Raw genomic sequence first — 21938 nt, 5'->3', positions numbered from 1 at the left:
ATCGGGAGCGATGCCTGTCCAAAGCCGTTCATGGTACCTTGCCTTGAAGGTAGCCTAATGTTCCTACTGAATTTTGCTTCGTATCTGTCCTTTATATTGTTCTAAAAACAAGCTTCCGTTGTCTAATCCTTGCTGAGGTTACCTCTATTGGGTGTTTCATTGCTGGTGGGTCGTTGAACACACGACGATAGAGGCCTCATATCCTGGTCCGTATCCTGCTACATTGCCTACGGTTTCATCCTTCGCCAACCTTTGCATCCTATCAATGCTGTTCCCGAGCTATAGCCTTTGTCCTGGGGTGTTATTGTGATCAAAAGAGAAGATCTGGCAGCACACGGGTCAAACCAGTTCTGACTTCCAGATGTGGTTTAACTATAATTGCTACATAATCTGTTCTGTCTTTGTTTTGTGTTAATATGTTAAAACATGTCTACATTCCCCATAACGTGGGCTTTCTTAAAGAGACGGTATTGTTGCTGATTGCCTCCATGGGGTGTGTATGGAAGCTGAACAGATTTCAATGAGATGTCTGTAGCTGCTGGGTGAGATGGGTCCCACCACTAGTTGTGGGCTGTTCGTCACCTGCTGTGCCTCGTTCTTCATTGAAGACCTTTGTTTCTCCTTTGCAGCAACCCCAGAGAGGGTGGAGGCCCTGCCTGATCACATCGATGGCCGTTCCAGGATGAGAATCCGCCACGACCTGGCAGTGCTGCCCGCTGACCTCATCAATCAGATCGGGCACCGCTGCCACCCCAAGCTGTACGTGGAGGGGGACCCGTCGGAAAAGCTCGAGCTGGTGACAGGTGAGCAGCAACTCCCAACGACACTCTCCATCAGCCCGTGACAATCAAAGGCTCACAGTGGGATACGGGTCTGGCCGTTTGAGCCCCGGGAGGGGGCCGGGTCCGGCCGTTTGCGCCCCGGGAGGGGGCCGGGTCCGGCCGTTTGCGCCCCGGGAGGGGGCCGGGTCCGGCCGTTTGCGCCCCGGGAGGGGGCCGGGTCCGGCCGTTTGCGCCCCGGGAGGGGACCCCAACTGGAAAGTGCGAATACCTGCACGTTGAGTGAGAACAGGGTAATTCTCCCCTGCAGTTGAATAGTCTGCCGATGCTGGCCGTCCCGAATTGTCTACGAATGGCAGCGCGGGACTGCTTTACCATGTGGGGACTGTACCCCAACAGGCCGTTCAGGAGAGGAAGGGAGAAGGGAGGGGGTACGTCACAATGCATAGTGTTATAAATACACTGCTGGCTGACTGTTTCTTGATGGTATGTTGAACCTGCAGGTACTAGTGTGTACATAACACGAGCTCAGCTGATGAACTGCCACATCTGCGCGGGGACAAGACACAAAGTGCTGCTCCGGAGGCTGCTGGCTGCCTTTTTTGACCGGTAAGTGTGCTGGTGTCGGCCGGTGTGTGACGTGTGGCGTTCGCTGGTCCCAGGGACAGGGCGGCGGGTGCGGCTGCTGCAAAAACACCTACTGAAGTGACAGCTTCTCCAGAAAAACGTTTGTGTCTGTACAATAGGGGTCGCCAGCTCTGGTTGGGTGATTTCCTGGAGGTTTCATCACGTGACCTCCCACCTCGAACCGCCCACACACTCTCACCATTGGTCCATCCTCCAGGCGCATTGCCTTCCCGCGGCCAATTGGAAAGCGAACAGACTCTTTTTGTTAACCAATTGGATTAATCTCAACTGTTGGTGAAACAGCTTATTCCCCCGCCCCCCCCCATCTCCAACATTTTTATAACTAATTTATTAAAGTGTTCAAAGAAAATTTTTTTAAAAACACAATTTTTTAAAGCCCGCTGTGATTTCTCTCCTGGGTTTTTTGCTCCTAGCAGTGTCCTGGAGATTAATCTTCAATTCCCGGAGACTCCAGGAGGGTTGGCGACCCCACCGTACAAAGTATGAATTTTAAAATTAGCCGGTTTTGGGGCGTCTCGGCAGTTAAGAGGAGTATTAGCGTGGCAGGACGTGAGTCTGTAGCACCCCCCCCCCCTTTCCCCACGTACCGAGTTCCCAATCTCAGCAGTGGAGGCTCGTCCTCTTCGCACACCGGAGGGTATTTTTTTGTAAACTCTTTAGGGTGCGAAAGGGAAGAATCAACCGAGAGACTGAAACACCTTGAAATGGTTTTAAACGCTTTTCGAAGTAATTTTATTGACATTAAGACACGACCGTTTTCCAGATGAAGATGCCGCACAACCTTATCCGGGGAGTGTAACTAGAAACTCGGGGTGATCAGTTCCTCTGTTTCGGGAGGGGACGGGGGGGGTCAATGTTTCATCACTGACTTATTCTTTGACTGCTACTCGTAATCTCCTAGAAACCATTGTGAGCAGGTGTTTTTACAGCTTCTTTCTTCTACTGGGAGAACAGCTTGCTGTTTTTTTTTCTCTCTCTCCCTCTCCCTTTTTCTTTCGTTCTTTCTTTCTTTCTTTCTTTCTTTCTTTCTTTCTTTCTTTCTTTCTCTCTCTCTCTCTCTCTCTCTCTCTCTCTCTCTCTCTCTCTCAGCTGTCCTTGTTATTCTCCGCTGATCTCTCGTTGTCAGCAGTCAGTGTCCTTCGAAAGAACAGCGAGTTCAGAAGATTTGTCCTTGAAGAAAACAGCAGGCCAGCAGTTAGTCTGAAACACGTTCTCTCTTCCACGGCAGGAAAGAAGATCCAGCCTTCTCTCTGATTTTGGCCAAGTTCCTCGTGTCCTTTGCTCCATTGGTGTTTCAATACGATGGCTCCATTCCTTGCTGGGCTCTCGATCCCAAATTAGTCCACCTGTAATTTTGTTTCGATAGTGATTGACTGCACCTGAGCCGTCCTTCATTCGCGGTTCATACTTTTAAACAATCATGCTCTTTTATCCAGTTTTCACCCTGCTAATCCATGGTTTCAGGTCCATTCCTTTATCCATCTCGTGGTTCCCGGGCGAGGGTTGCCCGGACAGTGTCTGCTCCACAGACCTCACTGAGTCCTCCATCAGAGCAAGCACCAACAAGGTCCAAAATCCTTCATTAGGAAGAGGCCTGAGGGAGGCTCAGGCTGTCCTCACGCTGCCCCACAGTTCAGTTTGGGAGCAGTACCGGAGGAGTCAGGCTGTCTCCTGCCTTCCTTTTTGTGTCGAACTAAGCGGACAACCCTCCTTTGCAGCTGCGACGTAACGCTAAAGCCAGAAATTCCAATTTTTGCCACAAATGGTATCAAGGGTACGTGTGTAATTACACATTGGGCGTGTGACCAGGTTCCTCAGCTGGACCCGGGCCGCGCCGTGGGGGGGTGGGGCTGTGCCGAGCCGCGCCGGGGGTGGGGCCGCGCCGCGCCGGGGGGGGGTGGGGCCGCACGCGGGGGGTCGGGCCGTGCCGCGCTGCGCCGGGGTGGTGGGGGCCGTGGTTGGGGGGGGGGGGGGGGGGTGCCGTGGTCGGGCCGGGCCGCGCCAGGGTGGGGGGGGGGGGGGGGTCGGGCCGCGCCGGGGGTGGCTGGATTCGGCCTGTCCGAGGACAAATTGTACTTGGTAACCATTCGATCCTTCCTTGTGCTTTTCAACCTCACTTTCTTTGAGTGGACGAGAGGGTCAAAGGGAAGGAAATCTTTGCACGGGGGGGGGGGGGGGGGGCGGGGGTGGTGAACAGCTCAGGAAGGGGGGGTGGCAGGAATGCATGACATCCAGAATAGTGGGTAAAGGACAGCCTGGGAGTTGGGAGGGATGTGTGACCCAGGAAGGGGGGTTTCTGCGGTCTGGAGCCCAGTCGTGGGCAGAGGGACCCTGGGCAACCACCTTCCTCATCAGTGTGGTGTGTGGGAGAGGGAATTCACCTGCTGATATTCGCTGGCAGGTGAATTCCCTCTCCCACGTCTCTTCAGTCAGTCTGGGGAAATTCCCTTCATCCAGATCTCAGATTAATTATTTGGGTGATGTATGAAAAATTCTCCTCCCATTTCCCACGTTCAGCCCAGGTCCTTATCTCCACCACGACAAACACACAGGCACCTCGCAGACTCGAGCGTTGATTCAGATTGAGTGGCCACTGCCAGGAATGACCCACCAGACCCTGCAATCTATGACACTCTAAGCACTCCCACAACTGCTCAGGCCCCTGTAGGATGTGGCACTGCCTGCAGTTCAGGAGGCAGCAAGTTGTCTGTTGTCTGGCAGTATTTTAAGTTGGTAAAATCGAGCCATACTGGTCAGTCTGGCCTTGGTCAAGTCTACGATTGAAAGCTGCTTCGTAACAGAAAACTGCTCAGAGATATTCTCAGTTGCAATGGACAACAACCTCGCTTGAATTTGATGTCGGTGTGTCTATGGGTTTCTTCCCCCCCCCCCCCCCCCCCCCCCTCGATTTGACTGGTTATTCATCTGGTCCCAACAGGAATACTCTGGCTAACAGCTGTGGCACTGGAATCCGTTCCTCACTCTGTGATCCCAGTCGGAAACCGCTGGATAGTCGGATTCTCAACGCCATCAAAGGTACGCGTGCACCTGGAGAGCAGCGACAACAGTGTGTTCCTAGAGCGCTGTTAATGTTAGAAAACGGAGCTCGAGGGGAATGGGGGCTGAGCCTTTGAATGGATGGAGGGGCGGGGAGGGGAGGGGTTGCAGTGGAGGGGCGGAGAGGTAAAGGGGCGGAGAGGGTTTAGGGAAGGAAGGGGCCGCGACACCACCTGGTGGTCTGGAGAGGAGGATGCACAGGAGGCAGGAGTGGGAGGAAGGAGGGTGCAGGATGTGATGTGAGGAGGAGATCGGAGAGGTCGGGAGGGGCCAGGCTGTGGATGTGAGGACAGGTGGTTTAAATTCGATGCCTGGTTGGGGGGAGCAGGATAGGGAGACAGTGTCACTTAGTGAGGGAGGGGTGATAGAAATCATAGAAAGTTACAACACAGAAGGAGGCCATTCGGCCCTTTGTGTCTGTGCCAGCCGAAAAAGAGCCATCCAGCTTAATCCCACGTTCCAGCTCTTGGTCCGTAGCCCTGTAGGTTACGGCACTTCAAGTGCACATCCAAGTACTTATTAAATGAGTTGAGGGTTTCTGCCTCCGCCACCCTTTCAGGCAGTGAGTTCCAGACCTCCACCACCCTCGGTGAAAACATTTCTCCTCAGCTCCCCTCTAATCCTTCTACCAATTACTTTAAATCTATGCCCCCTGGTCATTGACCTCTCTGCTCAGGCAAATAGATCCTTCCTGTCCACTCTATCTAGTCCCCTCATAATTTTATATACCTCAATTAAATCTCCCCTCAGCCTCCTTTGCTCCAAAGAAAACAACCCCAGCCTATCCAATCTTTCCTCATAGCTAAAATTCTCCAGTCCTGGCAACATCCTCGTAAACCTCCTCTGTACCCTCTCTAGTGCAATCACATCTTTCCTGTAATGTGGTGACCAGAACAGTACACAGTACTCAAGCTGTGGCCTAACTAGTGTTTTAAACAGTTCTAGCATAACCTCCCTGCTCTTATATCCTGTGCCTCGGCTAATAAAGGAAAGTATCCCGTATGCCTTCTTAACCACCTTATCTACCTGCCCTGCTGCTTTTAGGGATCTGTGGACATGCACTCCAAGGTCCCTCTCTTCCTCTACACCTTTCAGTATCCTCCCATTTATTGTGTATTCTCTTGCCTTGTTTGCTCTCCCCAAATACATTACCTCACACTTCTCCAGATTGAATTCCATTTGCCACTTTTCTGCCCACCTGACCAGTCCATTGATATCTTCCTGCAGTCTACAGCTTTCCTCCTCATTATCAACCACACGGCCAATTTTTGTAAAATCTGTAAACTTCTTAATCAAGCCCCTACATTTAACTCTAAATCATGAATGTGTGTCACAAAAAGCAAGGGACCAAAGACTGAGCTTGCAGAAGCCCACTGGAAACAGCCTTCCAGTCGCAAAAACACCCGTCGACCATGACCCTTTGCTTCCTGCCACTGAACTAATTTTGGATCCAACTTGCCACTTGCCCTTGACTCCCATGGGCCTTCACTTCTTTGACCAGTCTGCCATGTGGAACCTTGTCAAAAGCCTTGCTAAAATCCATGAAGACGACATCAAATGCACTACGCACTACAGGTAATGGGGGGAGGTATTTCACCCCTGGGGAGTGGCAATGGCTAAACCTGGCAGCCGCAATCTCGCACGGGAGCTCCTGAAAGAGAAACTTGAAATTAATTTTAGTACTTCTATCCTTCCCTCCCTGATCCGAGAGCCCCCAGTCACCCCCTGATACCTCGCTTGCCCAAGTGATTGTTAGTGCCCCGAGCCCCTGATCCTCGGTCCCCGACCACAGGTACGCGGCTCCCGGTCCCCCCGTCAGGTGGTCCACCCGACCCGCGTGTCCCGCCCCCGTCTCCCGAGCCCGATCCCCTTGTCTTAATCCCAGATTCCTGGTCCCTGACCACAATTCCTGTCCAGTGAAAGTGCACATGTAGAAGTGTCGGATTAGGGTACAGTTCGGGTTGGCTGCGGTCAAATAGCCCGTGGTCAAATTAGCCTGAAGGAGATCTTTTAGCAGAAGGTTTCGGTGTGTCGTGGGGTCCGGTTTGTGTCGAGGGTTTCCCTGTGTCGAGGGGTCCGGTTTGTGTCGAGGGTTTCCCTGTGTCGAGGGGTCCGGTTTGTGTCGAGGGTTTCCCCGTGTCGTGGGGTCCGGTTTGTGTCGAGGGTTTCGGTGTGTCGTGGGGTCCGGTTTGTGTCGAGGGTTTCCCTGTGTCGTGGGGTCCGGTTTGTGTCGAGGGTTTCCCTGTGTCGTGGGGTCCGGTTTGTGTCGAGGGTTTCCCCGTGTCGTGGGGTCCGGTTTGTGTCGAGGGTTTCGGTGTGTCGTGGGGTCCGGTTTGTGTCGAGGGTTTCCCTGTGTCGTGGGGTCCGGTTTGTGTCGAGGGTTTCCCTGTGTCGTGGGGTCCGGTTTGTGTCGAGGGTTTCGGTGTGTCGTGGGGTCCGGTTTGTGTCGAGGGTTTCCCTGTGTCGTGGGGTCCGGTTTGTGTCGAGGGTTTCCCTGTGTCGTGGGGTCCGGTTTGTGTCGAGGGTTTCCCTGTGTCGTGGGGTCCGGTTTGTGTCGAGGGTTTCGGTGTGTCGTGGGGTCCGGTTTGTGTCGAGGGTTTCGGTGTGTCGTGGGGTCCGGTTTGTGTCGAGGGTTTCGGTGTGTCGAGGGGTCCGGTTTGTGTCGAGGGTTTCGGTGTGTCGTGGGGTCCGGTTTGTGTCGAGGGTTTCGGTGTGTCGTGGGGTCCCGTTTATGTCGAGGGTTTCCCTGTGTCGTGGGGTCCGGTTTGTGTCGAGGGTTTCCCTGTGTCGTGGGGTCCGGTTTGTGTCGAGGGTTTCCCTGTGTCGTGGGGTCCGGTTTGTGTCGAGGGTTTCCCTGTGTCGTGGGGTCCGGTTTGTGTCGAGGGTTTCCCTGTGTCGTGGGGTCCGGTTTGTGTCGAGGGTTTCCCTGTGTCGAGGGGTCCGGTTTGTGTCGAGGGTTTCCCTGTGTCGTGGGGTCCGGTTTGTGTCTTGGGTCTCCCTGTGTCGTGGGGTCCGGTTTGTGTCAAGGGTTTCCCTGTGTCGTGGGGTCCGGTTTGTGTCGAGGGTTTCGGTGTGTCGTGGGGTCCGGTTTGTGTCGAGGGTTTCCCTGTGTCGTGGGGTCCGGTTTGTGTCGAGGGTTTCCCTGTGTCGAGGGGTCCGGTTTGTGTCGAGGGTTTCCCTGTGTCGTGGGGTCCGGTTTGTGTCGAGGGTCTCCCTGTGTCGTGGGGTCCGGTTTGTGTCGAGGGTTTCCCTGTGTCGTGGGGTCCGGTTTGTGTCGAGGGTTTCCCTGTGTCGTGGGGTCCGGTTTGTGTCGAGGGTTTCCCTGTGTCGTGGGGTCCGGTTTGTGTCGAGGGTTTCGGTGTGTCGAGGGGTCCGGTTTGTGTCGAGGGTTTCCCTGTGTCGAGGGGTCCGGTTTGTGTCGAGGGTTTCCCTGTGTCGTGGGGTCCGGTTTGTGTCGAGGGTTTCCCTGTGTCGAGGGGTCCGCTTTGTGTCGAGGGTTTCGGTGTGTCGAGGGGTCCGGTTTGTGTCGAGGGTTTCCCTGTGTCGTGGGGTCCGGTTTGTGTCGAGGGTTTCCCTGTGTCGTGGGGTCCGGTTTGTGTCGAGGGTTTCCCCGTGTCGTGGGGTCCGGTTTGTGTCGAGGGTTTCCCTGTGTCGTGGGGTCCGGTTTGTGTCGAGGGTTTCCCCGTGTCGTGGGGTCCGGTTTGTGTCGAGGGTTTCCCCGTGTCGTGGGGTCCGGTTTGTGTCGAGGGTTTCCCTGTGTCCTGGGGTCCGGTTTGTGTCGAGGGTTTCCCCGTGTCGTGGGGTCCGGTTTGTGTCGAGGGTTTCGGTGTGTCGTGGGGTCCGGTTTGTGTCGAGGGTTTCGGTGTGTCGTGGGGTCCGGTTTGTGTCGAGGGTTTCCCCGTGTCGTGGGGTCCGGTTTGTGTCGAGGGTTTCCCTGTGTCGTGGGGTCCGGTTTGTGTCGAGGGTTTCGGTGTGTCCTGGGGTCCGGTTTGTGTCGAGGGTTTCCCTGTGTCGTGGGGTCCGGTTTGTGTCGAGGGTTTCCCTGTGTCGTGGGGTCCGGTTTGTGTCGAGGGTTTCGGTGTGTCGTGGGGTCCGGTTTGTGTCGAGGGTTTCCCCGTGTCGTGGGGTCCGGTTTGTGTCGAGGGTTTCCCTGTGTCGTGGGGTCCGGTTTGTGTCGAGGGTTTCGGTGTGTCCTGGGGTCCGGTTTGTGTCGAGGGTCTCCCTGTGTCGTGGGGTCCGGTTTGTGTCGAGGGTTTCCCTGTGTCGTGGGGTCCGGTTTGTGTCGAGGGTTTCGGTGTGTCGAGGGGTCCGGTTTGTGTCGAGGGTTTCCCTGTGTCGTGGGGTCCGGTTTGTGTCGAGGGTTTCGGTGTGTCGTGGGGTCCGGTTTGTGTCGAGGGTTTCGGTGTGTCGTGTGGTCCGGTTTGTGTCGAGGGTTTCCCTGTGTCCTGGGGTCCGGTTTGTGTCGAGGGTTTCCCTGTGTCGTGGGGTCCGGTTTGTGTCGAGAGTTTCCCTGTGTCGTGGGGTCCAGTTTGTGTCGAGGGTTTCGGTGTGTCGTGGGGTCCGGTTTGTGTCGAGGGTTTCCCTGTGTCGTGGGGTCCAGTTTGTGTCGAGGGTTTCGGTGTGTCGTGGGGTCCGGTTTGTGTCGAGGGTTTCCCTGTGTCGTGGGGTCCGGTTTGTGTCGAGGGTTTCGGTGTGTCGTGGGGTCCGGTTTGTGTCGAGGGTTTCCCTGTGTCGTGGGGTCCGGTTTGTGTCGAGGGTTTCCCTGTGTCGTGGGGTCCGGTTTGTGTCGAGGGTTTCGGTGTGTCGTGGGGTCCGGTTTGTGTCGAGGGTTTCGGTGTGTCGTGGGGTCCGGTTTGTGTCGAGGGTTTCCCTGTGTCGTGGGGTCCGGTTTGTGTCGAGGGTTTCGGTGTGTCGTGGGGTCCGGTTTGTGTCGAGGGTTTCCCTGTGTCGTGGGGTCCGGTTTGTGTCGAGGGTTTCCCTGTGTCGTGGGGTCCGGTTTGTGTCGAGGGTTTCGGTGTGTCGTGGGGTCCGGTTTGTGTCGAGGGTTTCCCCGTGTCGTGGGGTCCGGTTTGTGTCGAGGGTCTCCCTGTGTCGTGGGGTCCGGTTTGTGTCGAGGGTTTCGGTGTGTCGTGGGGTCCGGTTTGTGTCGAGGGTTTCCCTGTGTCGTGGGGTCCGGTTTGTGTCGAGGGTTTCGGTGTGTCGTGGGGTCCGGTTTGTGTCGAGGGTTTCCCTGTGTCGTGGGGTCCGGTTTGTGTCGAGGGTTTCCCTGTGTCGTGGGGTCCGGTTTGTGTCGAGAGTTTCCCTGTGTCGAGGGGTCCGGTTTGTGTCGAGGGTTTCCCTGTGTCGTGGGGTCCGGTTTGTGTCGAGGGTTTCCCTGTGTCGTGGGGTCCGGTTTGTGTCGAGGGTTTCGGTGTGTCGTGGGGTCCGGTTTGTGTCGAGGGTTTCCCTGTGTCGTGGGGTCCGGTTTGTGTCGAGGGTTTCCCTGTGTCGTGGGGTCCGGTTTGTGTCGAGAGTTTCCCTGTGTCGAGGGGTCCGGTTTGTGTCGAGGGTTTCCCTGTGTCGTGGGGTCCGGTTTGTGTCGAGGGTTTCCCTGTGTCGTGGGGTCCGGTTTGTGTCGAGAGTTTCCCTGTGTCGAGGGGTCCGGTTTGTGTCGAGGGTTTCCCTGTGTCGTGGGGTCCGGTTTGTGTCGAGGGTTTCCCTGTGTCGTGGGGTCCGGTTTGTGTCGAGGGTTTCCCTGTGTCGTGGGGTCCGGTTTGTGTCGAGGGTTTCGGTGTGTCGAGGGGTCCGGTTTGTGTCGAGGGTTTCGGTGTGTCGTGGGGTCCGGTTTGTGTCGAGGGTTTCCCTGTGTCGTGGGGTCCGGTTTGTGTCGAGGGTTTCCCTGTGTCGTGGGGTCCGGTTTGTGTCGAGGGTTTCGGTGTGTCGTGGGGTCCGGTTTGTGTCGAGGGTTTCGGTGTGTCGTGGGGTCCGGTTTGTGTCGAGGGTTTCGGTGTGTCGTGGGGTCCGGTTTGTGTCGAGGGTTTCCCTGTGTCGTGGGGTCCGGTTTGTGTCGAGGGTTTCCCCGTGTCGTGGGGTCCGGTTTGTGTCGAGGGTTTCCCTGTGTCGTGGGGTCCGGTTTGTATCGAGGGTTTCGGTGTGTCGTGGGGTCCGGTTTGTGTCGAGGGTTTCCCCGTGTCGAGGGGTCCGGTTTGTGTCGAGGGTTTCCCTGTGTCGTGGGGTCCGGTTTGTGTCGAGGGTTTCCCTGTGTCGTGGGGTCCGGTTTGTGTCGAGGGTTTCCCTGTGTCGTGGGGTCCGGTTTGTGTCGAGGGTTTCCCTGTGTCGTGGGGTCCGGTTTGTGTCGAGGGTTTCGGTGTGTCGTGGGGTCCGGTTTGTGTCGAGGGTTTCCCTGTGTCGTGGGGTCCGGTTTGTGTCGAGGGTTTCGGTGTGTCGTGGGGTCCGGTTTGTGTCGAGGGTTTCCCTGTGTCGTGGGGTCCGGTTTGTGTCGAGGGTTTCCCTGTGTCGTGGGGTCCGGTTTGTGTCGAGGGTTTCCCTGTGTCGTGGGGTCCGGTTTGTGTCGAGGGTTTCCCTGTGTCGTGGGGTCCGGTTTGTGTCGAGGGTTTCGGTGTGTCGTGGGGTCCGGTTTGTGTCGAGGGTTTCCCCGTGTCGTGGGGTCCGGTTTGTGTCGAGGGTTTCGGTGTGTCGTGGGGTCCGGTTTGTGTCGAGGGTTTCGGTGTGTCGTGGGGTCCGGTTTGTGTCGAGGGTTTCCCTGTGTCGTGGGGTCCGGTTTGTGTCGAGGGTTTCGGTGTGTCGTGGGGTCCGGTTTGTGTCGAGGGTTTCGGTGTGTCGTGGGGTCCGGTTTGTGTCGAGGGTTTCGGTGTGTCGTGGGGTCCGGTTTGTGTCGAGGGTTTCCCTGTGTCGTGGGGTCCGGTTTGTGTCGAGGGTTTCCCTGTGTCGTGGGGTCCGGTTTGTGTCGAGGGTTTCGGTGTGTCGTGGGGTCCGGTTTGTGTCGAGGGTTACCCTGTGTCGTGGGGTCCGGTTTGTGTCGAGGGTTTCCCTGTGTCGTGGGGTCCGGTTTGTGTCGAGGGTTTCCCTGTCTCGTGGGGTCCGGTTTGTGTCGAGGGTTTCGGTGTGTCGTGGGGTCCGGTTTGTGTCGAGGGTTTCCCTGTGTCGTGGGGTCCGGTTTGTGTCGAGGGTTTCCCTGTGTCCTGGGGTCCGGTTTGTGTCGAGGGTTTCGGTGTGTCGTGGGGTCCGGTTTGTGTCGAGGGTTTCGGTGTGTCGTGGGGTCCGGTTTGTGTCGAGGGTTTCCCTGTGTCGAGGGGTACGGTTTGTGTCGAGGGTTTCCCTGTGTCGTGGGGTCCGGTTTGTGTCGAGGGTTTCCCTGTGTCGTGGGGTCCGGTTTGTGTCGAGGGTTTCGGTGTGTCGTGGGGTCCGGTTTGTGTCGAGGGTTTCCCTGTGTCGTGGGGTCCGGTTTGTGTCGAGGGTTTCCCTGTGTCGTGGGGTCCGGTTTGTGTCGAGGGTTTCGGTGTGTCGTGGGGTCCGGTTTGTGTCGAGGGTTTCCCTGTGTCGTGGGGTCCGGTTTGTGTCGAGGGTTTCCCTGTGTCGAGGGGTCCGGTTTGTTTCGAGGGTTTCGGTGTGTCCTGGGGTCCGGTTTGTGTCGAGGGTTTCGGTGTGTCGTGGGGTCTGGTTTGTGTCGAGGGTTTCCCTGTGTCGTGGGGTCCGGTTTGTGTCGAGGGTTTCCCTGTGTCGTGGGGTCCGGTTTGTGTCGAGGGTTTCGGTGTGTCGAGGGGTCCGGTTTGTGTCGAGGGTTTCCCTGTGTCGTGGGGTCCGGTTTGTGTCGAGGGTTTCCCTGTGTCGTGGGGTCCGGTTTGTGTCGAGGGTTTCCCTGTGTCGTGGGGTCCGGTTTGTGTCGAGGGTTTCCCTGTGTCGTGGGGTCCGGTTTGTGTCGAGGGTTTCGGTGTGTCGTGGGGTCCGGTTTGTGTCGAGGGTTTCGGTGTGTCGTGGGTCCGGTTTGTGTCGAGGGTCTCCCTGTGTCGTGGGGTCCGGTTTGTGTCGAGGGTTTCCCCGTGTCGTGGGGTCCGGTTTGTGTCGAGGGTTTCGGTGTGTCGTGGGGTCCGGTTTGTGTCGAGGGTTTCGGTGTGTCGTGGGGTCCGGTTTGTGTCGAGGGTTTCCCTGTGTCGTGGGGTCCGGTTTGTGTCGAGGGTTTCGGTGTGTCGTGGGGTCCGGTTTGTGTCGAGGGTTTCCCTGTGTCGTGGGGTCCGGTTTGTGTCGAGGGTTTCCCTGTGTCGTGGGGTCCGGTTTGTGTCGAGGGTTTCGGTGTGTCGTGGGGTCCGGTTTGTGTCGAGGGTTTCCCCGTGTCGTGGGGTCCGGTTTGTGTCGAGGGTTTCGGTGTGTCGTGGGGTCCGGTTTGTGTCGAGGGTTTCCCTGTGTCGTGGGGTCCGGTTTGTGTCGAGGGTTTCGGTGTGTCCTGGGGTCCGGTTTGTGTCGAGGGTTTCGGTGTGTCGTGGGGTCCGGTTTGTGTCGAGGGTTTCCCTGTGTCGTGGGGTCCGGTTTGTGTCGAGGGTTTCCCTGTGTCGTGGGGTCCGGTTTGTGTCGAGGGTTTCCCTGTGTCGTGGGGTCCGGTTTGTGTCGAGGGTTTCCCTGTGTCGTGGGGTCCGGTTTGTGTCGAGGGTTTCCCTGTGTCGTGGGGTCCGGTTTGTGTCGAGGGTTTCCCTGTGTCGTGGGGTCCGGTTTGTGTCGAGGGTTTCCCTGTGTCGTGGGGTCCGGTTTGTGTCGAGGGTTTCCCTGTGTCCTGGGGTCCGGTTTGTGTCGAGGGTTTCCCTGTGTCGTGGGGTCCGGTTTGTGTCGAGGGTTTCGGTGTGTCGTGTGGTCCGGTTTGTGTCGAGGGTTTCGGTGTGTCGTGGGGTCCGGTTTGTGTCGAGGGGTCCGGTTTGTGTCGAGGGTTTCCCTGTGTCCTGGGGTCCGGTTTGTGTCGAGGGTTTCCCTGTGTCGTGGGGTCCGGTTTGTGTTGAGGGTTTCCCTGTGTCGTGGGGTCCGGTTTGTGTCGAGGGTTTCCCTGTGTCGTGGGGTCCGGTTTGTGTCGAGGGGTCCGGTTTGTGTCGAGGGGTCCGGTTTGTGTCGAGGGGTCCGGTTTGTGTCGAGGGGTCCGGTTTGTGTCGAGGGGTCCGGTTTGTGTCGAGGGGTCCGGTTTGTGTCGAGGGGTCCGGTTTGTGTCGAGGGGTCCGGTTTGTGTCGAGGGGTCCGGTTTGTGTCGAGGGGTCCGGTTTGTGTCGAGGGGTCCGGTTTGTGTCGAGGGGTCCGGTTTGTGTCGAGGGGTCCGGTTTGTGTCGAGGGGTCCGGTTTGTGTCGAGGGGTCCGGTTTGTGTCGAGGGGTCCGGTTTGTGTCGAGGGGTCCGGTTTGTGTCGAGGGGTCCGGTTTGTGTCGAGGGGTCCGGTTTGTGTCGTGGGGTCCGGTTTGTGTCGAGGGTTTCCCTGTGTCGTGGGGTCCGGTTTGTGTCGAGGGTTTCCCTGTGTCGTGGGGTCCGGTTTGTGTCGAGGGTTTCCCTGTGTCGAGGGGTCCGGTTTGTGTCGAGGGTTTCCCTGTGTCGTGGGGTCCGGTTTGTGTCGAGTGTTTCCCTGTGTCGTGGGGTCCGGTTTGTGTCGAGGGTTTCCCTGTGTCGTGGGGTCCGGTTTGTGTCGAGGGTTTCGGTGTGTCGTGGGGTCCGGTTTGTGTCGAGGGTTTCGGTGTGTCGTGGGGTCCGGTTTGTGTCGAGGGTTTCCCTGTGTCGAGGGGTCCGGTTTGTGTCGAGGGTTTCCCTGTGTCGAGGGGTCCGGTTTGTGTCGAGGGTTTCCCTGTGTCGTGGGGTCCGGTTTGTGTCGAGGGTTTCGGTGTGTCGTGGGGTCCGGTTTGTGTCGAGGGTTTCCCTGTGTCGTGGGGTCCGGTTTGTGTCGAGGGGTCCGGTTTGTGTCGTGGGGTCCGGTTTGTGTCGAGGGTTTCCCCGTGTCGTGGGGTCCGGTTTGTGTCGAGGGTTTCCCCGTGTCGTGGGGTCCGGTTTGTGTCGAGGGTTTCGGTGTGTCGTGGGGTCCGGTTTGTGTCGAGGGTTTCGGTGTGTCGTGGGGTCCGGTTTGTGTCGAGGGTTTCCCTGTGTCGTGGGGTCCGGTTTGTGTCGAGGGTTTCCCTGTGTCGAGGGTTTCCCTGTGTCGAGGTGTCCGGTTTGTGTCGAGGGTTTCCCTGTGTCGAGGGGTCCGGTTTGTGTCGAGGGGTCCGGTTTGTGTCGAGGGTTGCGGTGTGTCGTGGGGTCCGGTTTGTGTCGAGGGTTTCGGTGTGTCGTGGGGTCCGGTTTATGTCGAGGGTTTCCCTGTGTCGAGGGGTCCGGTTTGTGTCGAGGGTTTCCCTGTGTCGAGGGGTCCGGTTTGTGTCGAGGGTTTCCCTGTGTCGAGGGTTTCGCTGTGTCGAGGGGTCCGGTTTGTGTCGAGGGTTTCCCTGTGTCGAGGGGTCCGGTTTGTGTCGAGGGTTTCCCCGTGTCGTGGGGTCCGGTTTGTGTCGAGGGTTTCCCCGTGTCGTGGGGTCCGGTTTGTGTCGAGGGTTTCGGTGTGTCGTGGGGTCCGGTTTGTGTCGAGGGTTTCGGTGTGTCGAGGGGTCCGGTTTGTGTCGAGGGTTTCGGTGTGTCGTGGGGTCCGGTTTGTGTCGAGGGTTTCCCTGTGTCGTGGGGTCCGGTTTGTGTCGAGGGTTTCCCTGTGTCGTGGGGTCCGGTTTGTGTCGAGGGTTTCCCTGTGTCGAGGGGTCCGGTTTGTGTCGAGGGTTTCGGTGTGTCGTGGGGTCCGGTTTGTGTCGAGGGTTTCGGTGTGTCGTGGGGTCCGGTTTGTGTCGAGGGTTTCCCTGTGTCGAGGGGTCCGGTTTGTGTCGAGGGTTTCCCTGTGTCGAGGGGTCCGGTTTGTGTCGAGGGTTTCCCTGTGTCGAGGGGTCCGGTTTGTGTCGAGGGTTTCCCCGTGTCGTGGGGTCCGGTTTGTGTCGAGGGTTTCCCTGTGTCGTGGGGTCCGGTTTGTGTCGAGGGTTTCCCTGTGTCGTGGGGTCCGGTTTGTGTCGAGGGTTTCGGTGTGTCGTGGGGTCCGGTTTGTGTCGAGGGTTTCGGTGTGTCGTGGGGTCCGGTTTGTGTCGAGGGTTTCCCTGTGTCGTGGGGTCCGGTTTGTGTCGAGGGTTTCCCTGTGTCGAGGGTTTCCCTGTGTCGAGGTGTCCGGTTTGTGTCGAGGGTTTCCCTGTGTCGTGGGGTCCGGTTTGTGTCGAGGGTTTCGGTGTGTCGTGGGGTCCGGTTTGTGTCGAGGGTTTCCCTGTGTCGTGGGGTCCGGTTTGTGTCGAGGGTTTCGGTGTGTCGTGGGGTCCGGTTTGTGTCGAGGGTTTCCCTGTGTCGTGGGGTCCGGTTTGTGTCGAGGGTTTCCCTGTGTCGTGGGGTCCGGTTTGTGTCGAGGGTTTCCCTGTGTCGTGGGGTCCGGTTTGTGTCGAGGGTTTCCCTGTGTCGTGGGGTCCGGTTTGTGTCGAGGGTTTCGGTGTGTCGTGGGGTCCGGTTTGTGTCGAGGGTTTCCCCGTGTCGTGGGGTCCGGTTTGTGTCGAGGGTTTCGGTGTGTCGTGGGGTCCGGTTTGTGTCGAGGGTTTCGGTGTGTCGTGGGGTCCGGTTTGTGTCGAGGGTTTCCCTGTGTCGTGGGGTCCGGTTTGTGTCGAGGGTTTCGGTGTGTCGTGGGGTCCGGTTTGTGTCGAGGGTTTCGGTGTGTCGTGGGGTCCGGTTTGTGTCGAGGGTTTCGGTGTGTCGTGGGGTCCGGTTTGTGTCGAGGGTTTCCCTGTGTCGTGGGGTCCGGTTTGTGTCGAGGGTTTCCCTGTGTCGTGGGGTCCGGTTTGTGTCGAGGGTTTCGGTGTGTCGTGGGGTCCGGTTTGTGTCGAGGGTTACCCTGTGTCGTGGGGTCCGGTTTGTGTCGAGGGTTTCCCTGTGTCGTGGGGTCCGGTTTGTGTCGAGGGTTTCCCTGTCTCGTGGGGTCCGGTTTGTGTCGAGGGTTTCGGTGTGTCGTGGGGTCCGGTTTGTGTCGAGGGTTTCCCTGTGTCGTGGGGTCCGGTTTGTGTCGAGGGTTTCCCTGTGTCCTGGGGTCCGGTTTGTGTCGAGGGTTTCGGTGTGTCGTGGGGTCCGGTTTGTGTCGAGGGTTTCGGTGTGTCGTGGGGTCCGGTTTGTGTCGAGGGTTTCCCTGTGTCGAGGGGTACGGTTTGTGTCGAGGGTTTCCCTGTGTCGTGGGGTCCGGTTTGTGTCGAGGGTTTCCCTGTGTCGTGGGGTCCGGTTTGTGTCGAGGGTTTCGGTGTGTCGTGGGGTCCGGTTTGTGTCGAGGGTTTCCCTGTGTCGTGGGGTCCGGTTTGTGTCGAGGGTTTCCCTGTGTCGTGGGGTCCGGTTTGTGTCGAGGGTTTCGGTGTGTCGTGGGGTCCGGTTTGTGTCGAGGGTTTCCCTGTGTCGTGGGGTCCGGTTTGTGTCGAGGGTTTCCCTGTGTCGAGGGGTCCGGTTTGTTTCGAGGGTTTCGGTGTGTCCTGGGGTCCGGTTTGTGTCGAGGGTTTCGGTGTGTCGTGGGGTCTGGTTTGTGTCGAGGGTTTCCCTGTGTCGTGGGGTCCGGTTTGTGTCGAGGGTTTCCCTGTGTCGTGGGGTCCGGTTTGTGTCGAGGGTTTCGGTGTGTCGAGGGGTCCGGTTTGTGTCGAGGGTTTCCCTGTGTCGTGGGGTCCGGTTTGTGTCGAGGGTTTCCCTGTGTCGTGGGGTCCGGTTTGTGTCGAGGGTTTCCCTGTGTCGTGGGGTCCGGTTTGTGTCGAGGGTTTCCCTGTGTCGTGGGGTCCGGTTTGTGTCGAGGGTTTCGGTGTGTCGTGGGGTCCGGTTTGTGTCGAGGGTTTCGGTGTGTCGTGGGTCCGGTTTGTGTCGAGGGTCTCCCTGTGTCGTGGGGTCCGGTTTGTGTCGAGGGTTTCCCCGTGTCGTGGGGTCCGGTTTGTGTCGAGGGTTTCGGTGTGTCGTGGGGTCCGGTTTGTGTCGAGGGTTTCGGTGTGTCGTGGGGTCCGGTTTGTGTCGAGGGTTTCCCTGTGTCGTGGGGTCCGGTTTGTGTCGAGGGTTTCGGTGTGTCGTGGGGTCCGGTTTGTGTCGAGGGTTTCCCTGTGTCGTGGGGTCCGGTTTGTGTCGAGGGTTTCCCTGTGTCGTGGGGTCCGGTTTGTGTCGAGGGTTTCGGTGTGTCGTGGGGTCCGGTTTGTGTCGAGGGTTTCCCCGTGTCGTGGGGTCCGGTTTGTGTCGAGGGTTTCGGTGTGTCGTGGGGTCCGGTTTGTGTCGAGGGTTTCCCTGTGTCGTGGGGTCCGGTTTGTGTCGAGGGTTTCGGTGTGTCCTGGGGTCCGGTTTGTGTCGAGGGTTTCGGTGTGTCGTGGGGTCCGGTTTGTGTCGAGGGTTTCCCTGTGTCGTGGGGTCCGGTTTGTGTCGAGGGTTTCCCTGTGTCGTGGGGTCCGGTTTGTGTCGAGGGTTTCCCTGTGTCGTGGGGTCCGGTTTGTGTCGAGGGTTTCCCTGTGTCGTGGGGTCCGGTTTGTGTCGAGGGTTTCCCTGTGTCGTGGGGTCCGGTTTGTGTCGAGGGTTTCCCTGTGTCGTGGGGTCCGGTTTGTGTCGAGGGTTTCCCTGTGTCGTGGGGTCCGGTTTGTGTCGAGGGTTTCCCTGTGTCCTGGGGTCCGGTTTGTGTCGAGGGTTTCCCTGTGTCGTGGGGTCCGGTTTGTGTCGAGGGTTTCGGTGTGTCGTGTGGTCCGGTTTGTGTCGAGGGTTTCGGTGTGTCGTGGGGTCCGGTTTGTGTCGAGGGGTCCGGTTTGTGTCGAGGGTTTCCCTGTGTCCTGGGGTCCGGTTTGTGTCGAGGGTTTCCCTGTGTCGTGGGGTCCGGTTTGTGTTGAGGGTTTCCCTGTGTCGTGGGGTCCGGTTTGTGTCGAGGGTTTCCCTGTGTCGTGGGGTCCGGTTTGTGTCGAGGGGTCCGGTTTGTGTCGAGGGGTCCGGTTTGTGTCGAGGGGTCCGGTTTGTGTCGAGGGGTCCGGTTTGTGTCGAGGGGTCCGGTTTGTGTCGAGGGGTCCGGTTTGTGTCGAGGGGTCCGGTTTGTGTCGAGGGGTCCGGTTTGTGTCGAGGGGTCCGGTTTGTGTCGAGGGGTCCGGTTTGTGTCGAGGGGTCCGGTTTGTGTCGAGGGGTCCGGTTTGTGTCGAGGGGTCCGGTTTGTGTCGAGGGGTCCGGTTTGTGTCGAGGGGTCCGGTTTGTGTCGAGGGGTCCGGTTTGTGTCGAGGGGTCCGGTTTGTGTCGAGGGGTCCGGTTTGTGTCGAGGGGTCCGGTTTGTGTCGAGGGTTTCCCTGTGTCGTGGGGTCCGGTTTGTGTCGAGGGTTTCCCTGTGTCGTGGGGTCCGGTTTGTGTCGAGGGTTTCCCTGTGTCGAGGGGTCCGGTTTGTGTCGAGGGTTTCCCTGTGTCGAGGGGTCCGGTTTGTGTCGAGGGTTTCCCTGTGTCGTGGGGTCCGGTTTGTGTCGAGTGTTTCCCTGTGTCGTGGGGTCCGGTTTGTGTCGAGGGTTTCCCTGTGTCGTGGGGTCCGGTTTGTGTCGAGGGTTTCGGTGTGTCGTGGGGTCCGGTTTGTGTCGAGGGTTTCGGTGTGTCGTGGGGTCCGGTTTGTGTCGAGGGTTTCCCTGTGTCGAGGGGTCCGGTTTGTGTCGAGGGTTTCCCTGTGTCGAGGGGTCCGGTTTGTGTCGAGGGTTTCCCTGTGTCGTGGGGTCCGGTTTGTGTCGAGGGTTTCGGTGTGTCGTGGGGTCCGGTTTGTGTCGAGGGTTTCCCTGTGTCGTGGGGTCCGGTTTGTGTCGAGGGGTCCGGTTTGTGTCGTGGGGTCCGGTTTGTGTCGAGGGTTTCCCCGTGTCGTGGGGTCCGGTTTGTGTCGAGGGTTTCCCCGTGTCGTGGGGTCCGGTTTGTGTCGAGGGTTTCCCCGTGTCGTGGGGTCCGGTTTGTGTCGAGGGTTTCGGTGTGTCGTGGGGTCCGGTTTGTGTCGAGGGTTTCGGTGTGTCGTGGGGTCCGGTTTGTGTCGAGGGTTTCCCTGTGTCGTGGGGTCCGGTTTGTGTCGAGGGTTTCCCTGTGTCGAGGGTTTCCCTGTGTCGAGGTGTCCGGTTTGTGTCGAGGGGTCCGGTTTGTGTCGAGGGTTTCGGTGTGTCGTGGGGTCCGGTTTGTGTCGAGGGTTTCGGTGTGTCGTGGGGTCCGGTTTGTGTCGAGGGTTTCCCTGTGTCGAGGGGTCCGGTTTGTGTCGAGGGTTTCCCTGTGTCGAGGGGTCCGGTTTGTGTCGAGGGTTTCCCTGTGTCGAGGGTTTCGCTGTGTCGAGGGGTCCGGTTTGTGTCGAGGGTTTCCCTGTGTCGAGGGGTCCGGTTTGTGTCGAGGGTTTCCCCGTGTCGTGGGGTCCGGTTTGTGTCGAGGGTTTCCCCGTGTCGTGGGGTCCGGTTTGTGTCGAGGGTTTCGGTGTGTCGTGGGGTCCGGTTTGTGTCGAGGGTTTCGGTGTGTCGAGGGGTCCGGTTTGTGTCGAGGGTTTCGGTGTGTCGTGGGGTCCGGTTTGTGTCGAGGGTTTCCCTGTGTCGTGGGGTCCGGTTTGTGTCGAGGGTTTCCCTGTGTCGTGGGGTCCGGTTTGTGTCGAGGGTTTCCCTGTGTCGAGGGGTCCGGTTTGTGTCGAGGGTTTCGGTGTGTCGTGGGGTCCGGTTTGTGTCGAGGGTTTCGGTGTGTCGTGGGGTCCGGTTTGTGTCGAGGGTTTCCCTGTGTCGAGGGGTCCGGTTTGTGTCGAGGGTTTCCCTGTGTCGAGGGGTCCGGTTTGTGTCGAGGGTTTCCCTGTGTCGAGGGGTCCGGTTTGTGTCGAGGGTTTCCCCGTGTCGTGGGGTCCGGTTTGTGTCGAGGGTTTCCCTGTGTCGTGGGGTCCGGTTTGTGTCGAGGGTTTCCCTGTGTCGTGGGGTCCGGTTTGTGTCGAGGGTTTCGGTGTGTCGTGGGGTCCGGTTTGTGTCGAGGGTTTCGGTGTGTCGTGGGGTCCGGTTTGTGTCGAGGGTTTCGGTGTGTCGTGGGGTCCGGTTTGTGTCGAGGGTTTCCCTGTGTCGAGGGGTCCGGTTTGTGTCGAGGGTTTCCCTGTGTCGTGGGGTCCGGTTTGTGTCGAGGATTTCGGTGTGTCGTGGGGTCCGGTTTGTGTCGAGGGTTTCCCTGTGTCGTGGGGTCCGGTTTGTGTCGAGGGTTTCGGTGTGTCGAGGGGTCCGGTTTGTGTCGTGGGGTCCGGTTTGTGTCGAGGGTTTCCCTGTGTCGTGGGGTCCGGTTTGTGTCGAGGGTTTCCCTGTGTCGTGGGGTCCGGTTTGTGTCGAGGGTTTCCCTGTGTCGTGGGGTCCGGTTTGTGTCGAGGGTTTCGGTGTGTCGAGGGGTCCGGTTTGTGTCGAGGGTTTCCCTGTGTCCTGGGGTCCAGTTTGTGTCGAGGGTTTCCCTGTGTCGAGGGGTCCGGTTTGTGTCGAGGGTTTCCCTGTGTCGTGGGGTCCGGTTTGTGTCGAGGGTTTCGGTGTGTCGTGGGGTCCGGTTTGTGTCGAGGGTTTCCCTGTGTCGTGGGGTCCGGTTTGTGTCGAGGGTTTCGGTGTGTCGAGGGTTTCGGTGTGTCGAGGGTTTCGGTGTGTCGAGGGGTCCGGTTTGTGTCGTGGGGTCCGGTTTGTGTCGAGGGTTTCCCTGTGTCGTGGGGTCCGGTTTGTGTCGAGGGTTTCCCTGTGTCGTGGGGTCCGGTTTGTGTCGAGGGTTTCCCTGTGTCGTGGGGTCCGGTTTGTGTCGAGGGTTTCCCTGTGTCGAGGGGTCCGGTTTGTGTCGAGGGTTTCCCTGTGTCGTGGGGTCCGGTTTGTGTCGAGGGTTTCCCTGTGTCGTGGGGTCCGGTTTGTGTCGAGGGTTTCCCTGTGTCGTGGGGTCCGGTTTGTGTCGAGGGTTTCCCTGTGTCGTGGGGTCCGGTTTGTGTCGAGGGTTTCCCTGTGTCCTGGGGTCCGGTTTGTGTCGAGGGTTTCCCTGTGTCGTGGGGTCCGGTTTGTGTCGAGGGTTTCCCTGTGTCGTGGGGTCCGGTTTGTGTCGAGGGTTTCCCTGTGTCGTGGGGTCCGGTTTGTGTCGAGGGTTTCGGTGTGTCGTGGGGTCCGGTTTGTGTCGAGGGTTTCCCTGTGTCCTGGGGTCCGGTTTGTGTCGAGGGTTTCCCTGTGTCGTGGGGTCCGGTTTGTGTCGAGGGTTTCCCTGTGTCGAGGGGTCCGGTTTGTGTCGAGGGTTTCCCTGTGTCGTGGGGTCCGGTTTGTGTCGAGGGTTTCCCTGTGTCGAGGGGTCCGGTTTGTGTCGAGGGTTTCCCTGTGTCGTGGGGTCCGGTTTGTGTCGAGGGTTTCGGTGTGTCGTGGGGTCCGGTTTGTGTCGAGGGTTTCGGTGTGTCGTGGGGTCCGGTTTGTGTCGAGGGTTTCCCTGTGTCGTGGGGTCC

At 58.7% G+C, this 21938-nt stretch overlaps 1 protein-coding gene across 1 annotated transcript in view; it reads left to right on the top strand.

The window, feature by feature from the left end:
* Positions 1–21938, top strand: part of LOC137325567 (nucleus accumbens-associated protein 1-like) — a 78212-nt gene that overhangs the window by 40622 nt on the left and 15652 nt on the right. Inside the window, exons 3-5 of the mRNA XM_067990821.1 lie at positions 630–803; positions 1283–1388; positions 4366–4463. Coding sequence (XP_067846922.1) covers positions 630–803; positions 1283–1388; positions 4366–4463 — 378 coding nt within the window. The remainder of the gene's footprint in view (positions 1–629; positions 804–1282; positions 1389–4365; positions 4464–21938) is intronic.

Source organism: Heptranchias perlo, chromosome 9, assembly GCF_035084215.1.
Source record: "Heptranchias perlo isolate sHepPer1 chromosome 9, sHepPer1.hap1, whole genome shotgun sequence".
Lineage (NCBI taxonomy): Eukaryota > Metazoa > Chordata > Chondrichthyes > Hexanchiformes > Hexanchidae > Heptranchias > Heptranchias perlo.
The sequence above is the reverse complement of the archived record's forward strand: the minus strand, read 5'-3'. Positions and strand labels throughout refer to the sequence as shown.